The sequence below is a fragment of the Lucilia cuprina genome, chromosome 3 (genome assembly GCF_022045245.1).
Source record: "Lucilia cuprina isolate Lc7/37 chromosome 3, ASM2204524v1, whole genome shotgun sequence".
Lineage (NCBI taxonomy): Eukaryota > Metazoa > Arthropoda > Insecta > Diptera > Calliphoridae > Lucilia > Lucilia cuprina.
In genome coordinates, this window is record NC_060951.1 from 19,820,524 (window position 1) to 19,848,289 (window position 27,766).

The following is a 27,766-nucleotide window of genomic DNA, read 5'->3' on the forward strand; positions in this document are numbered from 1 at the left end:
AAAGAAAGAGAAAAACATGTTAACTGAAAATTTTTTCTGTGTACTTTAAGTGATATATAAACAATATAGAAATATCGTGTACAAATAGTTAGTACGAACTCTGGGTAATGGTTGCCGATTTTGCATAATTTTCAATTTTAATTTTTGTTTTAAAAGATTTTGAAGTTAAATTTTCCTGCAGGAAATGCAACTAGTACCAAACTAGTATAATCTTAGTACCAAAATCACCAGAACTACTTCCCAACAGTAAACTATCCTACACCATTTTAATGCTCAAATTAACATTGAGTGTGTTTGAAAAATTACTAGTATTATTAGGTCTCCTCTTATACTACACCATTTTAAGTTTAAAGAAATGATAAGCTTAAAATAAGAAATAATGAAAAATTTGTTACTGCAAGACGCCAAATTTGATGAAAAAAAAAGAATAAAGAAGATGCGTTATTTTCAAAAGAAAATTACAAGAAACAAGTCCAATGCTTTAATTGTAATCAGTTTCGACACATTTCAAAGAATTGTCAAAGAAAAAAGAATAATATTAATTTCAAAAATAGTGGCGATAACAAATTTAAAAAGAACAGCAAGCAATATTCCTCAACATTAATGGCTTTAATGAGTAAAGGTGTAGAAATTAATAAACATATAAAAGAAGATGAACTCAAGACCCAAAATGATAACTATGTTAATTGGATTGTGGAGAGTGGAGCGAGTAATCATATGATTAATAATTGTGAATATATGTACAACAAAAAAGCAATTCAAAATAAAAAAGTAATTATTGCTAACAATAGTGAATTACCAGTAAACTGTGTTGGTGATGTTAAAATAAAAATATTTGGTCAAGATAAACAATTAACGTTCAATGATGTTGAGTTCGTTCCGAAATTATGTGAAAATTTATTATCTGTTAAACAAATGACAAAAAGCGGAAAAAGGTAATATTTGATGGAGAAGGCTGTAAAATAATTGATGAAAAATTAATATTTATATTTAGAATACAATTAAAACTTTTTAACACAAAAAAACGTATATAAACAAAAAGAAAAGTAATTATTTATCCTGGAATAACGTTAAATCGAAAAGATAAACATTTGAAACCAAACAGTCGCCCTCCTAATAAAGAGAAAATAAAAGTTTTTTTTTTAATGAAATATTTTTTTGTAAGGGAAAATAAGGTTTACTTACACCAGGAGTTATGCCAACTAAAGCATCAGCATGACCATAAAATTCTTCTTTAAGAGAAATAACAATGGTTTGTAAATTTGTGGTATGATCACGTATATAGGAAGCCACTTTACCAATGTTAGTGTTGTCAATGAGCAGCATCGATTTCATCAAGCACAAAAAAGGGAGCAGGTTGAAAACTGCAATAAAAAAATGTAATTTTTAACCAAAAAAGATAATCAAATCCCACCCCACCATACCTGTGAATAGAAAATAAAAGGCCAAGGCAGCAATTGTCTTCTCACCACCACTTAAATTACTCATCGGCTGAAAACGTTTACCCGCGCCACACAATTATAATTAATACCATCCAGTAGGGTTCTTCAGGATTATCTGGACCCAAATAGGCTTGTGCTGCCTCATACGTGCTATTTCTTATAGATTGCATCAATAGCATCCGATATATGATTGCTGCACTGTATAAATTTCTCAGCACGTTCATTTTTAACACGTTCAAAAGCGGCTTTGGCTTTTTTTGCTTTACGACGTGCCAATTCGAATTCTTCATTTGTCGATTGTACTTTCTCCGTAACACGATCTAATTTTTGCATTGCCTTAAGATTAGGCGTTTGAATACGCTCTAAACGTCCAGTTTGGCTTGCAAATCTTTTTGAAGTTGATCGTTTCATTTTCTTGAAGGCAGAATCGTCTTTGAGTTTACATAGTTCTCGCGGTAGACTTGAGTAGTTTACTTCGATTCTGAAAGAAAAAAGAGAATATGTGGAAGTTTCTTGGGAAAAATTCTATAGATTTTGTTCTAAGAAAACTATGATTTTACTAGGGCTAGTCTAATTGAATTTCTATCGTCTAGTATATAAAATGGTTTAGAGATTATTTTTTGAATTAGTCTTTGACCTATTGTAAAGACTAGTCTAATATATAGTGTTAAAACCAGATTTTTTAGACTATTATCTGGTATATTGTCTTGTTTTTATAAAAGTCAATTCTATTGACTACTCTATTGTCTAGAGACTAGTCTATGAATTAGTCTTTCATCTATTTTATAGACTAGTTTAATCTATAGTCCATACACTAGTCAACTGCCTCTTATATAGACTAAACTACAAAACGAAGTCTAGTTTTTTCTGTAGTCTATAGGATAATCTGTCCTCTAGTCCATAAACAAGTAATCATCTAGTCCATCTTTCTTATTCTAACTTAAGTAAAGATGGCAAAAAAACTTAACTTTTATAAAAAAAATCAAACTTACAGATTTTCTTTTTCTAAAATTAAGGAAGTTGATGTAGCACTTGTCGTTTCCGAATCACCTTGACTCACACAATCATCCAAAGAACCTTTCAACAAAGGTATGGCAATGCAGTCCATCTATTTATGAAATAAAATACAAACACATTTACATAAATCCTACTTTAAGGTGAAAAATTTAACTTAAACTTACTTTAGCTTGTAACAAAATATTATGACGTTCATTTTTCTTGGTCTCAATTTTGGCCTCAATCGCCGATAGTTGTGAACTTAGATTGTGTATTTCTTTAGCCACATTTGCCACCTCTTTGCGCGCCTTCGATATGTCTTCTTCCATATCATCGACAGCTTGTTTTTTGGCTTGTTTTTCTTGTTTAAACTTTTCCATTTTTTCCTTATCCAAATCGATTTCTTTGAGATAACGTTTTTCAGCAGCCCTTAAACCCTCCAAAGCATCTTCTTCATCCTGTACACTACGTTCCCAACGTTCGAGATTTCTGTAGAAAGGTTTTACATTTTTTAGATTTTTGTTTTCTTAAAATAAAAAATTAGTTTCATATTACTTTTGGTCTTTTTTGTTTTTCAAAATCCAATTGTGTATTGATAGCATCTATTTGCTGTTCAAATTCTGCTCTTTTGCGTGCTCTTTCCTGCTGCATAACCAATTCTCTTTCTTCATACTGACGTATATTTTTGCAATTCAAACGACGACAGAAATTAGCAAAAACTTTATCTTCGACATTGTTCATATTTTCTTTGATTTCTTGTATATATTCATCACGTTTCTCCATACGAATCTCGATTTTAGTGATTTTGGGCTAAAAGTCAGAAAATTAAAATAGTTTTATTATTTGTATATTTATTAAGATTTTTAAACTTACACCAAATTCATCTAATTGTGTTTGAACTTGCTTTAATTGATTATCAAATTGTTGTATGGATTTCTTTGAGGATTCTAAATCCACCATACTGTATTTTAAGCGATTTTCCAAACCCTGTAATGAAAATATTTTTTTTTATAAATTACTAAAAAAAATTCACTATATTCAAAGATTAAATTAATCTCCCTAACATCTTCAGTGTCATACTCTAAATATAAGCTATTTGAATATAAACAAAATATATATATATATAAAATTATAATTCAATAAAAATTTTAGGCATATAATATTCAAGTTTCTTTACAATTTATAAAACACTTCATATGTCCAGTTGTGACATTAAACTGATATTTTTTGTAAATGCTGGTCGCATTGTTAAAGGTCGAGTAGTCCGATTAAAAACTTGATTGGTTTAATCATTTTCTTAATTGATTTTTAAAGAATCCTCTGCAAACAGTTTAATTCATTTGATTAATAAATTAATTAAAAATCAATTTTTTATTTATTTATATTCAATTTATACAATCAATGAATTAATCAATGTTAAATCTTATTCGTTATTTGGAAAAAAAAAATGTATGTTTTTATTTTTTTACAAATAAGGTATTTGATATCATCATTTTGGTTATAGGTGCAAAACTTGCTTGATATAATTATTTTGATAATTTAAACTTATTTTTAGTTTTTTTGCCATATGGCAAAATATTTGATTTTGAGTATAAGAATTTTATTTCCGGGTGGCGATATGTTCATTTACTTAATATGATAAGTATCGTCCTTTTAAATCGCTACAAAACTTATGTTCCCTCAATAACAATCATTTAGTCAAAATAAATTAACATTTGTGCCTATAACTGATTTAAAAATGTTTCAATTTCGAAACATTCTCTTGTAGGTCAGGATTTTTTATTTTTAAATAGAAAGCTTTTCTCTTAAATCCCTTATAATAATTTCTCAGAGAACAATGTTTAAAGAATGTGCGCAGTTTCCATGGGAACGGATTGAATCGTTTGTTTGAGAAAACACAATGGAAGGAAGTGTTCATAATGAAGTTTACCGGCATTTTTTAAAATGGATATTATAATTCCATTTGAATGTAAACAAGACTAAAACGATTCAGTTGTTATTTTGATTTCATGGCTAACGGTAGTGGATACGGAAGTTTATAACTTTTTTATTATAATACATAAAAACGTAAATAATACGTTAAAATAAGAAATGTATATTTAATGAAGTGAAAAACTTATTTTGTTGTGAATTTCGTATTTAATAAAACAAGTTTTCAGATTTAAATCTAATTTAAGAATTAAGCATTACTTTTTTCAGTTAGAATATATTAAATAAATTTTATGTTTTCAAAACGTATATAAATAAATGTATAAATTAGGTAGATTTTTCTTAAATAAATAAAGAATGTATACTAAAAATAAAAGTTTCAACACTTTCTTCTAAACATTTGACTATTATTTTTCAAAATTTTAACAGTTCATATTTACTGATTAAAATTGTATAATTTTAGTTTGCTACAATTGTTTTTGAACAATTTGTTCCAAAAGAAACGGCTCTTTGTTGCACTATAAATCTAGTAAATATATTTACTACATCTGTATAAATTTTGACAAAATTAAGAAAAATCAAATATATATATGTATACTTAAGTATACATATAAATAAAATAATTAGAAATTTAAAAAATCTTAAGGGAGGATTTACATATAATTTAGGAAACTGTTTTATAAAATACGAATTTCTTTGACAGGTAGAAGTGTTACAATGAAAATAAAATTCTACAGAATACTTCGATTGATAATAATCTTGTACAAAAGCAAAGTGTATAAAAGTGATCTGTAAAAATAACAACAAAAAAATTTGTAAATAACAGAAATTTGTATATAAAAATAATGCTAAATTCATGGCAATTAATGATCGTTATACCACTCGGCTGTTTGTGGAATTCTTGCATGATTGAAACCTCTAAGCCTTGTCCCTTGGAATGTATATGTTTATCTCAAACTCAAGTAAGTAAAAAACATGAATTTTGTGAGATAAACCTTTAATATATTCAGTGATGCTAGGAGCTTCAGAAGTAATTCCTAAATCGGACAAAAAAGGCCAAAAATGCTTAAAAAATAACACTTAAGAAGGATACATTTTTATTTGTACCTTAAATATCTGTATTAAAACAAGTGAAAAATAAAAGTCGTGCGTTGCTGACCATAAAGCAATTATTTTCGAAAGACTTAAAATGGAACTATATCCAAAAAGGCCAAGTAATGCAGAATTTATAGAATACATAGATATTTATATTATAAACCACAGTTGGAGGGTAAAAAATATTTGTTATTTATTCACCATTAAGTATACCAGTCTGCTTAGAATCATTTTACGAGCTGATTAAATCTATCTGTTCGGCTTACTGACCGTGATAAGCTTGAGTGCAAGGAATGTACAGATCGCAAAGTTCAAAATAAAAGCCTATGGAAAAGCTTAAAGTCGTTCTTTGATTTCACCTAACCCCCATTTAACCGAACCATAGTTCATAATAATGTTAAATTAATTAATTTCTGCCTTTTTTCGTAATAGTCGGACCTTATATAGGCAGTAATTACCAAAAATGGGTTTTTGTATGAGTCTTATTTTTTTCATAAGAATCTAAAGTTGATATAGAAAAAAGCTAAAACCTAAATTTTTAGGATACATGATAAATAAAAAGGCTAATTTTAACTTTAAAAGTGATAGGATTTTTTGTTTGTGTTATTAAAAATTTCACTCAAGATTAATTCCTCAGTAATTTTTTAATTTTGAAAAAAAAATCTAGTATTTTATTATGTATAAATATTATGCATAAATGCAAAAGAAAAAAATGCAATTAAAAAAAATCAAAACCTGATTTTATCATTCGTAAATTTTTTTAAGGGCATTGACTATTATTTAATGCCCTTAAAAAAATTGTATTAAAATTTTTATTTTATTGTAATCCCTTTAGGAGTTATGATGGTAATAATGTTGGCTTGTGGTTTAATAATTTTCATTCAAACAATTGTGTTTTTCATCATCATCTCTAAATTTAATAACACTCCATCTCCAAACTCCAAATTTTTGGCCTTATAACTTCCGTGGTTTTCGAAGTATAGCGTTGTAAAGTTTAAAATCTGAAAATTTATAGTCTCATCACATCTAAAGGGTTAATGATAAAATTTGTTTTTGCACCATTTGTCTCAGCAAAAAGCATACTTTGATTATGCACAAAGACACATTTTTTTGAAATATTTTTTGAAAAAAGTGCATCTTTGGATAATATTAAATGCACTTTTGAAGCATTATAAAAGTGTGAAATTAAAGTCATTCTTATTTTTCCTATAAAATCAATTATTAGAGCATGATTTCCTATAAATTCTACAGTTTCTGCTCTGTAAGAAATGTCGCTCAAAATCAGTGGTTTCCGCCTCAGATATGCAGAAGAAGGAGTTGAAATTTTGAAAAAATTGTTACAGCATAGTATTCACTGATACAAAAACCTTCTAAAAAGTCGTGATATCACAAAAACGGGATACATTTTATTTTTTGAAACGAAGCCTAATAAATATATATTGAAATAATAATAAAAAGAACGAGAATTTAATGTGAAATCGAAGTAAGGTGAAATTATTGATAATATATCTTTTTTCACTTAATAATATGTGACAACGCCTAGAAATAACGTTTTAAATGAACTTAATACACTCCCCGTAATATTTTGAAGAATAAAGTGGTTTTTGGCATAAATCGGGAATTATTGTTGAAATCAAATCAGCAAATAATTTAATAAGGATATTTCTTGTACTTATGTTCATTTTTGTGGTACGAAAAAAATTATATTAGAGCCCAGAAATGTAATGATAAATACTAATTTCGAGTCATATAAAATATATATAGAGGTATTTCACCTTATAAAACCATTATATTTTTTTTAAATTTCTGTGATCAGAAAGAATTTCCTCCCAACAAATTTCTTTAAAATCTAATCAAATATGTTTGATAATAAATAAATTGCTATGTATGTATATTTAAAAAACGAGATATAAATTATATACTCTCCTATGACTTCGTTCTAAAATTTTAAATATTTTAGAAACTAAATATCTCAAATTTCGGTTATACCAACAATATTAATTATAAATATATATATAATTATGAAAATAAAAATACGATAAAATACAAGTTTACAGAGTCTTTATTAAAATAAAAATTACTATAACCCATAAATTTTTTAAAATACGTATTTTTCGACGATTTTAACAGTATCTTTAATTTTTCTTATAATTATTTTGTCCGTATTTCGGGTTTGTAGCTTGGAATAACGAAATCTAATTATTTTTCAAACCACAAAAATACATTAGGAAAACAAATATTCTTGACAAATTATTCGATAATTCCGTCAATAAAGTCAGACTTGTCCATTAAAGCATTATTACTTAAAATTTCGAACTACATCACATATATCCCACCAAAATCTTTACTTACCCGGTAAGTAGGTAAGTAATATTAGAGAAAAGTAAGTAAGTAAGTAGTTACTTTTGGGGTGAATAACTACTTATTTTTGTTTGACAATGATCAAAAAATAACTGGTTACAAATCTCATTACCCCACTTTTACGGATTTAGGACTGGTTTTTTTACAAAGGGATCAATATGAACCCAAGTAAAGCCGAAATTGGCTACCTGAGACTGGTTTTACAGTTATTGTTTATATTTGCTAGTCTATTCTCTTACCCAATATGTAATTTTATCATTATATCTGGAATGGTTTTCATACAAATGTAAATATTATTTTTTTTTTTAGAAAAACTTCCAAAATCGACTACCGTTATAAACTCTATCTAATTCCTTATTGGACATACGCTATAGACAATTGACTATTATTTCTATCCAAAAAATTAATTTATGTTATTGATAACTACAATACTCGTTACCAAAATTTGAAAATATTTTACTGGGATGTTAACACAATTTTTATTACTTTCTTATCCTTAAGAGTGGAAAATGTTAAATTTTACCCAAACCGAAAACCTATTGACCAATTGCTGTCCTTCCATTCTTATCTAAAATTTCTTAACGCAAATAACTTATTGCATGAAAAACAATCAGAAAATTTTGCAGTAAAAATGCTAAAATTTTGTAATGATCAGGACAAGGATTTCTATGCAAATGCATGATTATAGTCAGTAACTAAAAATAACTTATTCTTTTCGAATCAAAGAATTTGCAACAAAATAGCATCGATTTGTTGTAGCATAATTTATTATTAATGCATAAATTGCATATTTTACTTTAAATTGCATTTATTTTGCATATGTATAAGTTTTTTTTCTTTACAACAGTCATGAAAAATTCTATGTGAACAGGGAACTGTGGACCACTAGTATTAACTCTGAGTACTAAGTTTTCAGAAGAACTTTAAAGTATTAAGGACATTCGATTTCAAAAGACCGAATTCCAAATTTATATAAAAAATTTTGTATTTATTTTTTTTTAATTTAGCAGAACCTCCAATATTTGGTTTTTTTTTAAATGTTTATTTTTCGAATATCGAATAAGCTGGTTTTTTACTATTTAAAAACCGGTTTCAAATACTTTTATTTGCTTTGTATTCAAAGATTACTTTAATTAATATTAAAGGAAATAATTATACAGGCTATATAATTTAAAAAATATTGGAGTCCGGGAGTTAGAGTGTATATGTATTTCTAAGGCACATTTGGTTGAGGTATTTTGATTTTCCTAATTGATTACTAAATTTTATTTGCAAAATTTATTGTAATAAATATTTTAGCAAACTTAAGATTTTATTCCAGTTACAGTAATTAATTTGCGGTTAAAATATTATTGATGTGTTAAAATGCCTATTAAAATTGTCTCAACAGGGATTTTAGAAAAATCTAGGATTACATAGTTCCTTATATTAAAAAAAATTATGTAAACCAGACGACTAGATCTAAATTTATAATATTTTAAATTGTTTAACAGTTCGGTCCATCAAATTTAAACATAAACGTTAATTTTTTCAAAATATATTTTGTAATTTATGATAAAAACCAGTTAACCGGTGTTTTCTGAATTTAAAAGTTATCAACCGAGTTTTTTCAAATGTCAACTATTCGAAAACTGGGTTTTGAAAAATGTCGAATAATTTGTTAAAAAAATATATATTTAATTTTAACAAAAACTTTACTAATTCTAAAAAATTCTTAATCACATTACTTAATTTTGACTTTTTGGATGGAAAATATCGCGATTTGAAAATTTAAAAATATGTTAAAATTTCATAAAAGTACATACATAACACATAATTGCCGATAATTCTGAAACTTCTTAAAGTGTAACATAATTTTTTATTTCATATTAAAGCCTTTAAAATTGTGTAAATAGAATATTTTACTTTTAAAGGGTTAAAGGTCAACTGTCATAGTATATATTTCAATGTCAAATGCCCAGCAAAACTAAAACGAATTAAATCTAAATGAATAATATTTGTCATAACTTTAAAAGTAGCACTAACTAAATTTTTTAAATTCTGTTTAAATGATGTTTGTTGATGTTTAAAGAAGCGAAAAGAATCTATTTTAAGGTATATTTTTTGAACTTAAATCTTCTGAATTAAACCAATTTTATTTTGAAGTTAATTGATAAATTCGTGTAATTTATTTAATTATGTTAATATTATTTGAGTCAAATTAATTGTATTCTATAATACTAAAATCTCACTTCCTAATAACTTCTAAAAAAGAACATAAAAATTACTTCCTGATAAGACAGTGTAAAAATCACAATTGTTTCAGTACTTCCATGAAATAAATTCTGCTTCATTTTCGTTTCTTTGGAAATTCTTTTTTTGATAGATGGTAAATCCGAAAATTGCTAATTTTTGTCCGGTTTGATATGGATCCTCCCAATAATCGAAAAAAACTGGAATATTATACATATGACATAGACGCTTCCAAAGTAAGACGGGAATATACAGAAAAATAAATTTGCTTTAACATCTAAAGTTATAATTTCAACAATATTTAAGCATTTTATTTTATCGAAGAAGTGTTAGATCAACTTCTTAATTGTTGGGATTTTAAATGTTATGCCCAGGCATTGAAAATAATAGTTATCTTTGAATTAAAAAAAATTAGTAAGAATTCTATATTCGGCTGTGTTTAATGTTTCTACACTAAAAAAATCCATGCCTAATATATACGAATGTATACATGTCGTACATTGCACGAATCGTTCGTTGATTCGCACCACGAAATTCTTTCGTAATATATACGAAATTGTACGAATTATTTTAGTATAATGCAAAATAATCTTGGAAAAATAAATTTACATTAATTTAAAAAAAATAAATTTTGATTAAATGTGGTAAAATTTACCAAATATTAATTTATGCAAACATTTTTGCTCAGTTTAAAATAATTTTTCTAATTTAGGTTCAAAATTATTCTCCACACGAATTTTTAATTTTTTTATGAAAATAATTCGTGAATAAATTTTATAAAAATATTGTAGTTTTATTTTATGATAATATAATTCATACCATTATGTTTAATTTCGCTAAAATTTAAGAAAGAAATATTACGAAAGGTTTTTGTACTTTAGTAAGAATATAAAAGCGTTTTATTCAATAATATTTCCTATTATACACGGAATTTTTGTAAATATTACGAAAATAGAAGTTACGATTTTTTTTCGTAAAGTTGAGCATGGATTTTTTTCAGTGTAGGTTCAATATTATATAAAATTCAAACATTAATTTTTGAAATTCTCCTTTTATAAATTCTCACTTAACCCTATGGACCGACGTGGTCTGACAGACACCAACAAATCAGAAAAATTTGATTTTTCAATATGTACTTTTTTAATAATTACTGTTTAACATATATTGTTGTGTCGAAGTTAAAAAATATTGTAATAAATGACAACCTTGAGTCAAGGTCACCTTTAAACTAGACACGGAAAGAGTTTAAGTAGGTTTCAAAAACAGATCTTAGAAAATATAAGCTTTCAATAAATGGTGTCTAGCAGACACAACGTCAGTAAAATAGTTATAAAAAATCTACGTCGGTCCCAGATGGTAAATCCAAGCTCTACGTAAAAAAATTATGTTTTTAGGTTCAATATTCTAGAAAATTCAAAAAGTACTTTTAGAGATCGACAAAGTACCTATGTACATAATTCCATGTTTTTAGGTTCAATATTTTAAGAATTTCAAAATGTACATTTTGATTAACTTTTTGATTTAATAATTCTAGGTTTCAAAAAGTACATTTGAAGAGAACAAATGTACCAAGAAGTTCGCTTTTATGGGTTCTCTCTTAATCCGGGCTCTAGATTCTTAATTTTAAGTTTCTAGCCAATAACAACACATTAGTGCTGCTTTCTCTATGCTACTTTTGCTTTTATAAACACGCAAATACCAGAGATGGTAAATGGAAAATCTATACTTTTGCAAATTAAAAAAAAAAACAAATTAAAAGAATTTTACGCCTACTTTTTCACTCACAAAGTAAAGCCTGGTTCACACTAACAAACTTTTTTGGGAAACTCTTGATTTTTGTGTGTGAGAGAAAGAGAAAATAAAAAGTTTATCAACTAAAATTTCCCAGTGTGAACCAGGTCTAATCAATCTTTGTAGTACATTAGTCAATGAACTAGTCCACTGACAAGACAATAAGTTATTTTATAGACTAGTCTATAACAAGATAATATACTGGTACATAGAGTTTTTATACGAGTCCAAAGGCTAATTCAAAAATACTTAAAACGTCTAATTAAAAGCATTTATTAGTCATTAGACAAGTCAATATTCTAGACTATTTAGTCAATAGACTGCACAGTGAGGCAGAATCGAAATTTTTTGGAAATAAATCTGGCATTTCTAAACGGCTGATCCGATGGGGATTAAATTTGGCGTGAGTGTAGATGAACTCTGCAGATGCCCCAGGGACGGCGCTGTGGCGGCTCAAAGTAGGGTACCTACGACATGTAAATTTTTAAACTCGTGCCATTTTTTTTTGTTTTTCACCCAAATACAAAGATTTTTATATTTTCTGAAAGCGCTCGACGAGATCTTGAAAAAACATGCTACTATTCTACTTATCTTATACTACTTATCTTATACTTATACAACTTATCTCTTATAATATTCGAGTTATAGAGGCATTTCAAAATTTAGCGATACAAAATTTACCATACCTCGGAATGCCTTTTTTTGAATACCGGGGGTAATTTTGGACCAAATGGACTCAATTTTTTCTTGTTAGTTAGACAACAAAATTTCCAATAATATACAAAAAATTCAAAAATCAGATCAATATCATTTACAGATCCAAAAATATACGTTTTTTAATTTAAAAGTTCAAAAAACTTTAGATTTTTGCCGTTTTTTTTTTGCCAAAAATGTGTCTTAACTCTTTTATTAATAAAATAAATTTTTTTTAAGAATATATAACAATTTTATAGTTTTCTAAAAGGTAGTTTTACGCAGAATGCTTTGGCGTAATAAACTTGACCTATTTTTTTAAAATGTTGCCACCGCGTCCTTCTGAATATGACCAATTTTTTATCAAAACTTCAACTTTGGGCGACATGTTCTAAAATTCCAAAGCTGGGATCAGAAAACTGAAAGCAGTTTTGGAAACCTCAATATGTTTTCTATTTACTCTAAAAGTATTTTCCCAGCCCTGAAAGAAATGTGGACCCTATGGGCAAAAAAGTAAAAATCCCATTTTTGGAATTTTCATTCTTATTTTTCATTTCTTTCACTTTTTCATTTTTTTTTTGCATTTTCTTATTTAAAAATAACAAATTTAACAAGAGTTGAAAATTTCATTGAGTTTTGTTCATAAATAAAGCTTTTGTCATATATTACATATTTGTTTAATTTCTAAAACTATGATTTATATCAAAATTTTAATAGGGTCGAAGAAAGCTACAACAATTTAGTCCATATTTATCCCTTAATATCATTTTCTAGTTAGATATGGAAATTCTCGACCCTTTACAAAAAATTTCAAGACAATATCTCAATTACATTCAAAAAAATATGTTCATTTAAACCTGTGTCCTTTAACTTCGTCTTTTTCATATTTTAGTATTAATTATGACAGAACATACATTTGGTGTTGAATAAAATATTTGGACAATTTTTTAAAATTATTTAGTTAATTATTTTATTAAAGACTATAACATTGTATATACAACAAAAAAATTATAATTTTATTATGAGCCATGCACAAGAACACCGAAATCACCCCACACAATCCACCTTTCCCGCCCACCGAAAAATAAAACACAATTTAATACAATATCATCAATTAGTATAATAGCTTTTTTATTTGAACTGTTTATCTTAAACATAATACAATTAAGTCTTACAACCTACTTATATAGTTAATTCCTAACACTACTTTTTTTCTATAAAATAATCTGTCATATCGGTATACATATCCAGAAGGTAATATAAGTCCTTTCGTCTTTTCGCATAGTTGAAAGAACAGGATCAGAAGATAGAAGTAAACTATTAAAAATATATTCATTGTGTGATTGCCTGGAGCATTTTCTTGAGCTGAAATGCTTAAAATCTCGATTCCTGGGCTTCTTCTGTTAACTCTCCAAGTGGAAGAATATTCGATTCAACTATTATTTGACCATGACACAATACTTTGTGTACTGTTGGTGTTAGTTCCCTCCATGGATACAGAGATACAAGTAATTTAGAAATTTCAGATGTATATTCCCCTAATCGGTTTCCATTAATTTAATGTTTACTATTCAGTGCCATTAAAATAGTGTTAACTCTTCGAAGCAACTCCTTGTCGATTCCAGTTATTCTTGAAGTAATTTCAAAATCACGAAAAAACCTTCTCGCCGTATTACCGTCATTTGTACTACCGCAACTTGGAAGTGGTTTGTCGATGTTTAATCCCATCTGAACTTTAAATTCCTCTTGGATTCTGCTTTTTTCCGCAGCTCTCAGTTCTTTCAATTCTTCATTATTTTTTGTTGATTTAGTAAGATTCTCTGGCACACTTCTATATTTGAGGTCGTATGCTATGTGTAAAAAGTAATCCAAAAATCGTATTCAGCCATGAAGTGGTGAAATTCCGAAAGACAGGACTTCTTCATTAATACATCTGCTTTTGTTTATATTTGAGAATTGCGACTTTTTCTCATTACATATTGAGCATCTCCAGAAGGAAGAAGTTTCTGTTATGGCATTGCTGACCTTTCCATCAATCATTGTTAAGCTTAGCTGATATGTTTAATCCCATCTGAACTTTAAATTCCTCTTGGATTCTGCTTTTTTCCGCAGCTCTCAGTTCTTTCAATTCTTCATTATTTTTTGTTGATTTAGTAAGATTCTCTGGCACACTTCTATATTTGAGGTCGTATGCTATGTGTAAAAAGTAATCCAAAAATCGTATTCTGGCATGAAGTGGTAAAATTCCGAAAGACAGGACTTCTTCATTAATACTTTTGCTTTTGTTTATATTTGAGAAGTGCGAGTTTTTCTCATTACATATTGAGCATCTCCAGAAGGAAGAAGTTTCTGTTATGGCATTGCTGACCTTTCCATCAATCATTGTTAAGCTTAGCTGATATGATACGTTAATAGAGAATTCCTTTATTTTTATGCAAATGGGCTCCAGTGCATTTATTTCATCTTTTAAATATTCCACTAAATCTTTTGTTGTTTTCTTTGACTCCTTTATATATACAAATCCAATGGGTCTACAAAAATTTTTTGAACCCGGAGTTGTATTGATCCATATATCTTCAAATGAATTTCCGATGCTTGACGATGATGGATTAAGGGAATATGAACGAATTCGAATTCGATTGCTTCCTCTTCAGTAAAATTTGATTGTGATGTTGGAGTTGGTATACTTTCTACAATTCGCTTAAGTCGTTTTGGTGATGCATTAGGGAGAATAGTTGCAATATGTACGGCATTCATAGGTTGGTTTTCCTTTTTCAGTATTTCGTTAAATGTATCAGAAATTTCCTCATTTGAAATTGAAAAAAGTTTTTGTGTGACCCTCTTATTTTTGATCTTGAACATAAGTCTTCGTATGACTTGCAAGGCTCTCCTGCTGATGTGTTGTAAGTTGAGATTTCGGTAGTAGTTTCCATCCAAATACAAAATTTTAGTCGAAATTTCTTTTGATTTCCATCCACAGACTTACTTTTTACATCAAAAAGTTTTAAATTTTTGATATGCCTGTTTTGTCTACTTTTCTAATATATGTAGTTTTTATATGATTTGAAATGTCTTCAATTCTTTCTGGCCCTTTTGAAGATACTCTCCATAAAACGAAACACAACTCTTCGTACTTTAATGTAATCTTCATTGTAGATTTATAAAATATGGTACTTAAAATCTGAGAAGTTTACTTATATACTAATTCTTGTCATTTCCGATACAGGTATTCCAAAGTAAACAAGTAAGAGTGCTATATTCGGCTGTGCCGAATCTTATATACCCTTCACCATAGTATATTTTAAACATCTTTTATAAATTTTAAATTTTTTCCCGACTACATAATTATTACAACAAAAAGAACAACAACAACGCTAAACGAAATTAAACACAAAATACACAACAGACATCTAAACATACATAACGAAAAACAAAAATAACAACGCAATGACGCCAACAGCATCCAAACCAAAGGTGCCCAAGCCCTATGCGCTTGGTACTCTTTTGTTTTTGTAAATGCGCTTAGCTATAGACAGTGTGTTTTCTATACACTTATTTGCGCTTAACACTAGCAATACGTTGTTGTTGTTCTTAACAGTATACAAGCAAGAGTAAAACAACAACACTTTCGTATTCATTGCTGGTAAACATTGACGAGACGTAGATTTTGTTTTTGTTTATCGTAAAAAAATTGTTTTCAAAAGCACTTGGACATAATTTGTGTTAGTTTTAAATTTCAAACTTACATTATTCGCATAAAAATTATTGTACAATAACTTACAATCTACTCTCATATAATTGAAAACGTTTTAAATACTTTTTTCTATTCATTAAAAAATATATTTGCAAAACAAAAGGGAAAATTATTTTGTTTTAACAAAAAATGAAAATCATATTTTTTGCTGTGTATTTTTTTGTATTTTGGATTCCAAATATACAAAAAAATACACAGCTGAATAAAACCAAATACATCTACACACACACGTGTACATCTTTTTCTATATACACTGTTGTTGTTGCTTTTTTAACAATTTTTGATGAAATTTTCAGAGGTTGTCTCGGATTTTTGCTCATATCTCCGTTATTTAACGACCGATTTTGCTGATTTTAAATAGAGATCTTCTCGAAAGCATGTCTAATAGAATTATTGAAGATTCGGATCTCGCCGATATCTGGGGTCCTCTAAAAACTGATTTCAACAGACAGACGGGCATGGCTTAATCGACTCCGCTATCTATAAGGATCCAGAATATATATACTTTATAGGGTCGGAAAATTATATAATAGAAATTACAAACGGAATGACAAACTTATATATACCCTTCTTACGAAGGTGAAAGGTATAAAAATTACGAATTGTCTACCTATTAACATTTAGGACTATATTACTATAACCTGTAATTCAGTCATTGATATTTCTTATTAGTGAATGAATCGAAATTATCATTACCTGTATATTTTGCCTACATTATTATAAACGAAACAGAACGAAATGATCTGTCGAAAAAATAATATAAATAAACAAGTAAGAGTGCTATATTCGGCTGTGCCGAATCTTATATACCCTTCACCATAGTGTATTTTAAACATAATTGATCTTACAGTCTAGTTAATAAAAACATTAAAAAAAATTGAGTCGATTTAAGCCGAATGTTTCGGCGGCGGCTCAAGCAACTAAATATAGTTTGGGGGCGGCTAAGCTCCGACTCGAAGCCGGTCGACTTCGACCTCTGATTCATTGCTGGTAAACATTGACGAGACGTAGATTTTGTTTTTGTTTATCGTAAAAAAATTGTTTTAAAAAGCACTTGGAAAAAATTTGTGTTAGTTTTAAATTTCAAACTTACATTATTCGCATAAAAATTATTGTACAATAACTCACAATCTACTCTCATATAATTGAAAACGTTTTAAATACTTTTTTCTATTCATTAAAAAATATATTTGCAAAACAAAAGGGAAAATTATTTTATTTTAACAAAAAATGCAAATCATTTTTTTTGCTGTGTATTTTTTGTATGTTTGGATTCCAAACATACAAAAAATACACAGCTGAATAAAACCAAATACATCTACACAGACACGTGTACATCTATTTCTATGTACAGTGTTTTTGTTGCTTTTTTAACAATTTTTTGATGAAATTTTCGGAGCTTGTCTCGGATTTTTGCTCATATCTCCGTTATTTACCGACCGATTTTGCTGATTTTAAATAGCGATCTTCTCGAAAGCATGTCTAATAGAATTATTGAAGATTCGGATCTCACCGATATCTGGGGTCCTCTAAAAACTGATTTCAACAGACAGACAGACAGACGGACATGGCTTAATCGACTCCGCTATCTATAAGGATCAAGAATATATATACTTTATAGGGTCGGAAAATTATATTATAGAAATTACAAACGGAATGACAAACTTATATATACCCACGAAGGTGAAGGGTATAAAAATAGTTATAAATTTAAGCATAATAGGACCTTTCAATTATAAGGATAAGCAAAGAAAATTAAAAAAAAAAATTGAAAAGGTCAAAGGGCATCCCGTAATTCCCAAAAATAGGAATGAAAATCTTAAAAATGGGATTTTTACTTTTTTGCCCATAGGGTCCACATTTTAAAAACGGCAAAAATCTAAAATTTTTTGAATTTTTATATTAAAAAACGTATATTTTTTGGATCTGCAAATGATATTGATCTGAAATTTTCTGTATATTATTGGAAATTTTGCTGTCTAACTAACAAGAAAAAATTGAGTCCATTTGGTCCAAAATTACGCCCGGTATTCAAAAAAAGGCGGACCAAGGTATGGTAAATTTTGTATCAATAAATTTTTCAATGCCCATAACTCGGATATTATAAGAGATATGTAGTATGTGAAAGCATGTTTTTTCAAGATCTATTCGAGCGCTTTCAGTATTTGGGTGAAAAACAAAAAAATGGCACGAGTTTTAAAATTTTACATGTTGTAGGTACCATACTTTGAGCCGACACGGCGACGTCCCTGGGGCATCTGCAGAGTTCATATTCAAAACTTAAACTCGAATGCTCCTTGGCTACGCTCACGCCAAATCCCGATCGGATCAGCCGTTTATAAATGCCAGATTTATTTCCAAAAAAATCAATTCTGCCCCACTGTGGACTGGTTCATAGACTGCCTCTCTATGGACTTGAGGAAAGAGTAGTCTATAAAGACTAGTCTACAAATTATTAATAAATAGTCCATATACTACTCCAAAGAATATAAAAGAAATCGGGAAAAAGTAAAACTTAAAACTCTCTTTTAATCATATCATTTTTATTGATTTAAGCGATAATTTTTTGATTTTTTTTTTGACAAAAAAATAATAACTATTTTTTGATGTTTATTTTGGTTTATTGTTATTTTAAGACATTCTTAATTTTGATAATTTTGTAATATTTTTTTATTTTTTTAGTAAAATTAATTTTTAATGTCAATAATTGAAATGGAATGGAAATAAATAACGATTTTAATACTTTTTTAATACTTTACCTAATATTTGTTTATCTGCGATTAATTTTAAATTAATAAATCAACAATTTCAAAAATATTTAAAAATTTCATGAGAAAGATATAGTGAAAACTCCAATATAGTATAATATGATGACAAATTAGAACAATTCCAAAATATTAATCCTCTAGGGTAGTTATTAACATAAAGTTCAAAATTAGTACTTCTGTGGTTTGTAACATGGAAAGACCAGTCTTGGTTGTAGTCGTCCTGCGGGAAAACATCTTGCCTTAAACTGGTTGAATTAATATGAAATTTAGTTTAAGAGGACATTTGTAAGGCAACCAAAGGGGAAAAATACTGGACCCTAAGAATATTAAGTTTAGCGGTGGCAAAATTATGGAATAGAACTGTTATTCAAGGCAGTTCGTAATTATATTATTACAATTATGTAAATCTTCCGTTATATATGAACTAAATGTTAAATGCCATTTGGCGAGAAAATTGTGGGTGATAAATAGAATCAGATATGAAAATCGGTTTCAGCAGCTAAAAATAGATTGGTTGTTACAAACCTTTATTTCGTTGGCCTATGATATTTAATGAAAGTAATTGAAATTATTGCATATTAACAGCAAGTTTTACTTAAATGTATGTGTTTTCGTTTAAAAAAAAAAAACAAACAAAATTGGTTTTACATTATTGTATCGCAATTTACAATTCAAATCTTAAAATTTCTTGGAACATTCCAAACAATATTTTAGTTGTTATTCAAAAAATATTTATAACTTTCTAACATTGCTTATCTAGAGATAAGATGAATGTTTCCTATTGTCCTGAATAACATAACCATTAAAGTTTTTATGAACATAACAGTAAAGAAAAAAAAAACAGTTTTTAAAAAATTTTAACGCAGGTATCGTTAATGTGTGAAATGTTTTGATCTGACTTCTTACTATTTTATTTCATACTTTATTGTTTAAAAGTTGCATGGAGATTTCCTAAAATTTTAAAATTTGCTAGGATTAGTAAAAGCTATTTAAAATGTTATTCAACCATTTCGTTCCTGCGATACTGCTGATGTCATACTTGTCTACTCCAACTCTATAAACTATTTATATCAACCATTGTATGCTTACCCTCCTTATTCACAAACAATTTTTTTTATAAAAGGTTTATTAAACAAAATTTCCATACAAAATCAATTTTATATACCGTTTATAAAATAAAAATTTGTTTGTGAATAAGGTGGTAAAGTTTATTTTAACTAATTGTTTTATTTTTCATGCTCTTTTTTTTATTTCCCATCTTTCATTACTTATTTTATTTGAATTCTCATTATTTCTTATTTTTTTTCATTTTTACACTTACAATTAATTAAATAATTTTTTCCTTTATTTTGCTGTAGCTGTGTAAATAAATAAATAATTATCTCTCACATATTACATTTGCATGAATTTCCATGAATTTTCCAAACACAATTAACTTCCCAGCAAAATTAAAAAGAAGTACCTCCAAAATAATAACATTCATCACCACTTCAAAAGTAGCACTAAGTGAATTTTTTACCTTCTGTAAAAGTGATATATTTGTTTCGTACTGGAGACGAAGCCTATTGAAAATGGTTAACATCAGTCCATTTTTTCCTAGTCTCCATACAAGTGAATCCGCCGAATAGGGCTTTTAAGTTCATAATTATGTTTAACATATTCGTATCTCAACAAAAGTTAATTTGGATTCAAATAAAAAGGACATCCCTTCTATGACACGCCTGAGTTAAAATCATAACTTCTTCAGGTCTGTTTCAGTACTTCCATGGAGTAAATTCTACTTCTTTTTCGTTTCTTTGGAAGTTCGTTTTTTGCTGGGTTGTGTTATCGTTCTAGTAAATAACTTCAAGTCTGTTTCAGTACTTCCATGGAGTAAATTCTACTTCTTTTTCTCTTCTTTGTAAGTTCGTTTTTTGCTGGGATGTATTATTGTTCTAGAAAAAAGTTCTTTGAAAATGTTCCTAATTAGTATATAATTTTTATAAGAAAAATTCAGATTTTTTTGCATACTTGATTTTACGAATTTCGAGATATTAGATATTTCAGTAAAAATAATATTTGGGTTTATCAATTTTTTGTTTGATTTTAAATAACATTAGTAACATGAAGCTATAATTTTAGTGTATTATTAGAATTATTTAGGAAATATGTATTTACATAGAAAGAAATATTTGGCTTAACGAAAATATTTTATTTTTTCATTTCAGGTACTTTGTAACACTGGCGGATTGAATCACATACCATTGCGACATCTTCCTACGAATGTTGAACATTTATCATTGACAAAAAACCATTTTCATGTCATCAAACCAGATTCTTTTGCTGGTTTACGTGCTTTAAAAAAACTATCACTAGATGGAAATAACATAACGAAAATTAAACAATTTGCATTTCGTGGCCTTCCACGCCTAAAGGAGTTATCAATACAATACACACCACTTCAGGTTGTAACGAGTTTTGCCTTTGCTGGCCTCCAGAACCTATCGACCATACTCTTAAGCCACAATCAAATTGCCACTATTGAAGCATATGCATTCGCTGGCACATCGAACGTTAAGCTAATATTGTTGACGAACAATCCTTTGCTACGCATAGAAAGTTTTGCATTTTCCAGTCTCACTCAAGTGGGCCATTTACTATTACCTGCCGGCATACGAACGGTGGAGTCGGATGCCTTCTCTGGTATGTACACAGTTGGTCTGCTTAAATTAGCTTATATGGATCTTGAGCATATACGACCGTATACTTTTCGTGGTTTATCGAACGTATTGCTTCTCACCATACAGGAATCAGATTTGGGTGTAATAAGCAGTGAAGCCTTCGCTGGCTTGACTCAGGTGGACACATTGCAACTTCTCAACAATAAGATTGATATAATCGAAGCATTGGATTTCAATGAGACATCAGCCATAAAATATTTGAAATTGCATGGCAATCATTTTCTACAGACACCTGAACCCGATGCCATCTGCCTCGATGGAGTGGATAATTTAGAGTTGAACGACAACTACTTCCCCTGTGGCTGTCATTTGCAAAATCTCTTAGATAGTGCATTCGTCTCAAAAACACCAAACTCTACACAAAAACTACTTGAGCGCAACTATTGCATCTCACCAATTGAATTGAATGGTCGTCTAATAGCTGAAGTCAACATAGAAACTATGGCGCCCTGTCAAGAGCATCTAATGCAAGGCAATTTAGGTTCAACGGCAAATAATCTAAAACTACACAATTTATGTTTTATCGGAATATTTCTATGGCTAAAATGCCTCCCAGCTACAACATTGTTATAGCATTGAAATAAAGATATTATCCTTTTCCTTGTACACATAAGAACATCATTTCATAACGTTGAGATAATGCTTTGTTAACCTGATTTGTGCGTCATTATAATGTTGGTTATTCCGCATATTTTACACATACACACACATATCTATTTTTAGACTAATCTCAATAAAATATATTTTTATTTTCTTTTATTTTAATTTTATGTTGCAGATCTCTGTTTGCCAACTTTTTCTACTCTATAATAAATACAATAAAATTAAAATGTTTAAAAAATATTATACAAGAAAAGACTGTACAATGTGTTTTTCATTAATATTTATGCATCATTATATTTATATATTTATGAAGTATCATTCATCCCAGGCATGGAAAATTCAGTACTTTGGTACTTTTTATTACCCAAAAATACCGTAGTTTTAGTACTTTTTTCTTGCTTTATATCTAACACTATTTTTTTTAGTACCTTTTTTGTGGCAGAACACAATTTACCCTTTACTATACTAGATCATTTAAATAACATATAAAAGGTATTACAGATTCGCAAATAACAAAAAAGTTTTTTATTAATCGCCATAAAGCACAAAATTTTATTACATCTGTAATTGGTCCGGGAAACACCACAGGGATAAGTAATTTTTGTCATCATAATAATATTTCAATTATCATTGATGAAAGTAATGATTGTATAGTGTCAAAGAATTTGTCAATAATAGTAAGAACTTTTGATGGAAAATGTAGAAATAGATGTTTGTCACTAGATGGTACTGCAAAAGGAATTACTGATACACTTATAAATATATTAAAGGACAACAATATCCCACTCGACAAAATGATAGGCTTTACAGCTGACAACTGTAATATTATAATGGGAAAATATAACGGGGTACAGGCTAATTTGAAATCTTTACTGCCAAAATTATTTGTTAATGGTTGTGTATGTCATATAATAAATTTAGCTTCATCGGCAGCGTATTTATGTCTACCAAAAACAATAGAAAAGTTTATGAAAGAAATAAGCTACTATATCTGCAACAGCTCGAGCCGAAAAGAAGAGTTTTCGAAATTCCAAGAAAATTTTGGAACGGAAGTTCATGTGATCCTAAAGTACGCACAAACTAGATGGCTTTCTAGGCAAGGAGTAGTGGACAGATTTTTGGAGCAGTGGCAGCCGCTAACTTATTATTTTAATTTAAATAATTTTAAAAATGGAAATAAAAGTGAACGACTTAAGTTTATTGAACTGAAATAATGACAGTTGAAACTAAAATGTATTTTCTATTTCTGTCATACATTTTAAAAATTATTAACGACATCAACATTGAGATGCAGTCTGAGGAGGCAAGGGTCCATATTTTGTTATCGAGAATGCAATTTTTATTTTTACAAGTAGCAAGAAATTTTATAAAAAAGATGTCTTAGATAAAACAACTGTGGTAAGTTTAAATTTAAATGAAAATAATTTGCCCGTTGAAGAAGTTTATTGTGAAAACAGAAAAAGTAGAAAAGAAATTGTTTGTAAGTTCAAGGAAAATGCTAAAGCTTTTTATTTAAACTTTTGCGATTAACTAAGAACAAAATTTGATTTTGAAAATAAAACATTAAAACTGATAAACACCTTTTCACCAGAAAATGTAATATCAGGAACAACAAATAGTATAGTAGCATTTATACTAAATTTATTTCCTAACGAAACGCAAAATTTCGAAATAATAAATACCCAGTTTTGTGCACTCGCGGATTTTCCTCAATTGAAATCTTTGAAATCCGAAAACGTTTCAAAAAAATTGTATTAAAATAATTTATTTTAAAAGCACTTTTTATATATCACGAATTCCATGAGAAATCAAATAAAAATTGACCGAGGGTCTTCGAATTTCTCTTATTTTTTGCATATACATAGTATTTGGGATACATATAACATATGTGTATAAATTTTTTTAAATTTTGAAAAATTGCGATTTTTACGGCTGTTTTAATTTTTCTAAAATTGAAAAGAAATAAAAAAGTATGTAACTTTGAACATCTATAGCTTTAGAAGTGTTTGTTGGATTTCCATGATTCAAAGACCAATCGACTGCTTTAGTTGTTTAGTTGTTACTTTCATTGCAATATAAGTTTTGTAAACAAAATTTTTAAATTATGCGTTTTTGATGCACATGCATTTTTTGGATGCGTTTTTGAAAGTGTTCTCCCTGTTTAAAATTGTTTAAAATTACATAAATCGATAATATAAATAGTTTTGCACAAAATATAAAAATATTTTTGTGTGACGACCATAACAACTATATTTTTTGATTTTTTAAAAAAAAATCTTCGACATAAAATTTTAAAATTTTTTCATTTATTAATTAATTTTTAAATAGTTTGGAATCTATTACTAGTTATGTAGATTATTCAACTTGACTGCTGTAGATATATTGTCTTTTTAATGCACTAACAATTATATTTTAGCGCTTTAAACAATATTGTGTATTTAGATTGCTAGTATATATTATCGTGTATCAATATTTTATTAGTGTAGAGTTAAAGTATGTTGCAAATGCATTACATATAATTCCACACTTTATTCACTGCAAATATGTAGTTCATCAAATAATAACAATATTAATTTTCAGAAACGTTATAAAATATTTTATTATTATTATTATTATTGAAAACATAACTTAAGTTATAAGGAATTATATAATTTAGTGTTGAAATAAAAAAGTTCAGTATTGAAAATAAGTTGTTTAAAGCGATTACATATTTAAATTTTAATGTTTTGATGCTGAATAATTTGTAGTTCCTTTCTTAATTATCATTATAGTATGCGATTCTGAATTAGAAGTTTCTTTAACTAACATTTTGTTGCTATCCATAGGTAAAAATCTGTGGAATTTTTGAGTTCCTTTAATAGTTACAGCATGATTAAATCTATCAATACATTTATCTAAAGTTAAGTTGTATAAGTGATTAGCAAAATAGAAAAATGTTATATTTTTAATATTGGCAACAGCCCAATTGTAAAACTCAATTGCATTTCTAATGTTTTCGAATGGATGTTGTAGGCATTACCTTGTTGCAAGACGTTTGACAGTACCACCTATACCATCGCATGGTCCCTTTCCATGAGCGGTGGTGAAAAAATTCCATTCAGCCTTTAAGCCAAAATCACTCTCGTGGTGTGTTAAATTTATAAATTTTTTTTATTTTTGTACTGTGAACAAGCACCATCGGAAAAAAAATTATTGTTTTTACAAATTTATAATTTGCTTTGATGTACTGTACTATTTTTTGTTGAAAAATTCTCCACGTGACAGCATCATGATTAAGAATTTCTGAAATTGCTACAAAACTTTTGTGTACTACTATATTATCTTCTTTAAAATATAAAACATACGGATGTACAGTTGCTTGATCGTTATTCCAGTGAACGCCTTGAATACTGTCTTGATAAATAAATGAGTAATTTTCTGAAAAATCGACTGAAACAATTATTTCATCTTCGGCTAAGTTATTTTTTTTTTTTTTGTAAAAAATGAAGATTGTTGCTCTGATATATATGAGTGACTAAGTAATTTTTCTAAAGCACATGCAAATTTATCTAAAAAACAATTTATATCCAATTCAATATGTTCCAAATTGGCTCTATCTACACAAACCCATTGTTTACATTTAACTCTTTCAATTCCGCTCTCTTCACATTTTAACTTTAAATTTTTAATTAATTCATTTACGCCAGGACATTGAGTGCATCTTTTAAAATAGCAATCTTCATTTGGTTGTTCACATATAATTTTGGTTATGCAGTCCTTATATGAAGTATTTTTTTCTAAAATTTTATAATTTTGTAAGCAATCTACCAATAGTTTAAAATTTTGATGACTTGTGCATAAGCAAATTGTATGTGTTCCTGGTGAACCCGCTAATACGCAATGTTTAGGTCTCATTTCGGCAAATTTACTAAATCCAATTTTTTACTTCGTCATTATTATAAAAATCAAGTATTATCTTTTTTGTAGAACTACTTAAACGATTTCTTTCAATAACGGACGATGGACTTTCCAACACACCTTTTTCAAGATATACATTTTTTGCCGTTTGAATTAAATAATCTGAAGCATCGAAATGTTTTTTTATCTGCCTTGATGGCATATCACTAAATAATGTTAATATCTCATTTTTTTTCCTTGTTACTTGTATCAATAAATTTTTTTTTAGTTTCTCCAATAGCATGATGTTTAAATCACTTTCACTATCACTTTCACTATTACTTATATTAAAAATATCCTTTTTTAAAGTTTTGCACACTTTTCCAGATTTTAATTTTGCATATTTAATTTGATTTAATTTTCTTTTCTTTATTGGTGAGTCGTTTAAAAGTATCAAAGATTTATTAATATTTTTTAGAGAATCCGACTTTACTATTGTTTTTATAGAATGTTTTGTTTCCAAATCAGAGTCCAAATCAGAGTCATATTTACACATTTCAATAGTATCTTCAATTTTTCCATCAACATTTATTTTTTTAGCCGCGATTTTGTTATTTATAATTTTTGTGCATTTACTGCAAATATAAAGAGTACCCTTTGTGTTTTTTCTTAATTTTTGTTACCATTAATTGTTGCTTGGTGATTTTACGAAGTGATCTGTACTTCAGGATTGCAGCATCTAATAGGCATTTTCGTTTTTGGAGTTTTGTATTTTAAACAGAAATATAACTAATTTATTAAATTTCACACACATAAATGACGTAAAACTCAATTTCAGAAATATGCTTTAACAAGAGTATTTATGAAAATACATAAAATTTTATTTCATTATTGCAGATATGCATTTTAAAAAAATAATAAAAAGAAAAAATGCGTCTAACAGTTATTTGCATTAATAATGCATAAAAAAAATTAGAAAGAAAAAATATGTCTACAGCAGCCAAGTTTAATTATCTAAATCACTACAAATGAATTTCAAACTGTTTAAAAATTTGTTAGAAATATTAAATTAATTAATAAATGAAAAAATTTTAAAATTTTATGTCGAAGATTTTTTTTTAAAAAATCAAAAAATATAGTTGTTATGGTCGTCACACAAAAATATTTTTATATTTTGTGCAAAACTATTTATATTATCGATTTATGTAATTTTAAACAGGGAGAACACTTTCAAAAACGCATCCAAAAAAATGCATGTGCATCAAAAATGCATAATTTAAAAATTTTGTTTACAAAACTTATATTGCAATGAAAGTACACAACCAAAGCAGTCGATTGGTCTTTGAATCATGGAAATCCAACAAACACTTCTAAAGCTATAGATGTTCAAAGTTACATACTTTTTTATTATACCCTTCACCTTCGTGAGAAGGGTATATATAAGTTTGTCATTCCGTTTGTAATTTCTATAATATAATTTTCCGACCCTATAAAGTATATATATTC

At 27.9% G+C, this 27,766-nt stretch overlaps 1 protein-coding gene and 1 pseudogene across 3 annotated transcripts; one reads left to right on the forward strand and one right to left on the reverse strand.

Annotated features, from left to right (window-relative positions):
* Positions 1-1,005: 1,005 nt before the first annotated feature.
* On the reverse strand, positions 1,006-3,431 carry LOC124418968 (annotated as a pseudogene).
* A 1,020-nt stretch (positions 3,432-4,451) lies between these two features.
* Positions 4,452-22,625, forward strand: LOC111688256 (platelet glycoprotein V-like). 3 transcript variants are annotated; one of them, XM_023450740.2, is made up of 3 exons: positions 4,452-4,505; positions 5,105-5,329; positions 21,269-22,625. In XM_023450740.2, exons 2-3 carry the CDS (start codon positions 5,213-5,215, stop codon positions 22,352-22,354), a joined length of 1,203 nt encoding a protein of 400 aa, XP_023306508.2. In that variant the 5' UTR covers positions 4,452-4,505; positions 5,105-5,212; the 3' UTR covers positions 22,355-22,625. The 3 variants fall into 3 exon arrangements, with proteins under 3 accessions (XP_023306508.2, XP_046802441.1, XP_046802442.1); XM_046946485.1 differs by having other exon boundaries at positions 4,460-4,505; positions 5,071-5,329; XM_046946486.1 differs by lacking the exon at positions 4,452-4,505 and adding an exon at positions 4,516-4,564 and having other exon boundaries at positions 5,071-5,329.
* Positions 22,626-27,766: the final 5,141 nt, after the last annotated feature.

Coding starts and splice junctions, on each gene's coding strand:
- LOC111688256 (XM_023450740.2), top strand. CDS start 5,213: ATGCTAAATTCATGGCAATTAATGATCGTTATACCACTCGGCTGTTTG. Junction 5,330..21,268: donor TATGTTTATCTCAAACTCAA/GTAAGTAAAAAA, acceptor TTTTCATTTCAG/GTACTTTGTAACACTGGCGG.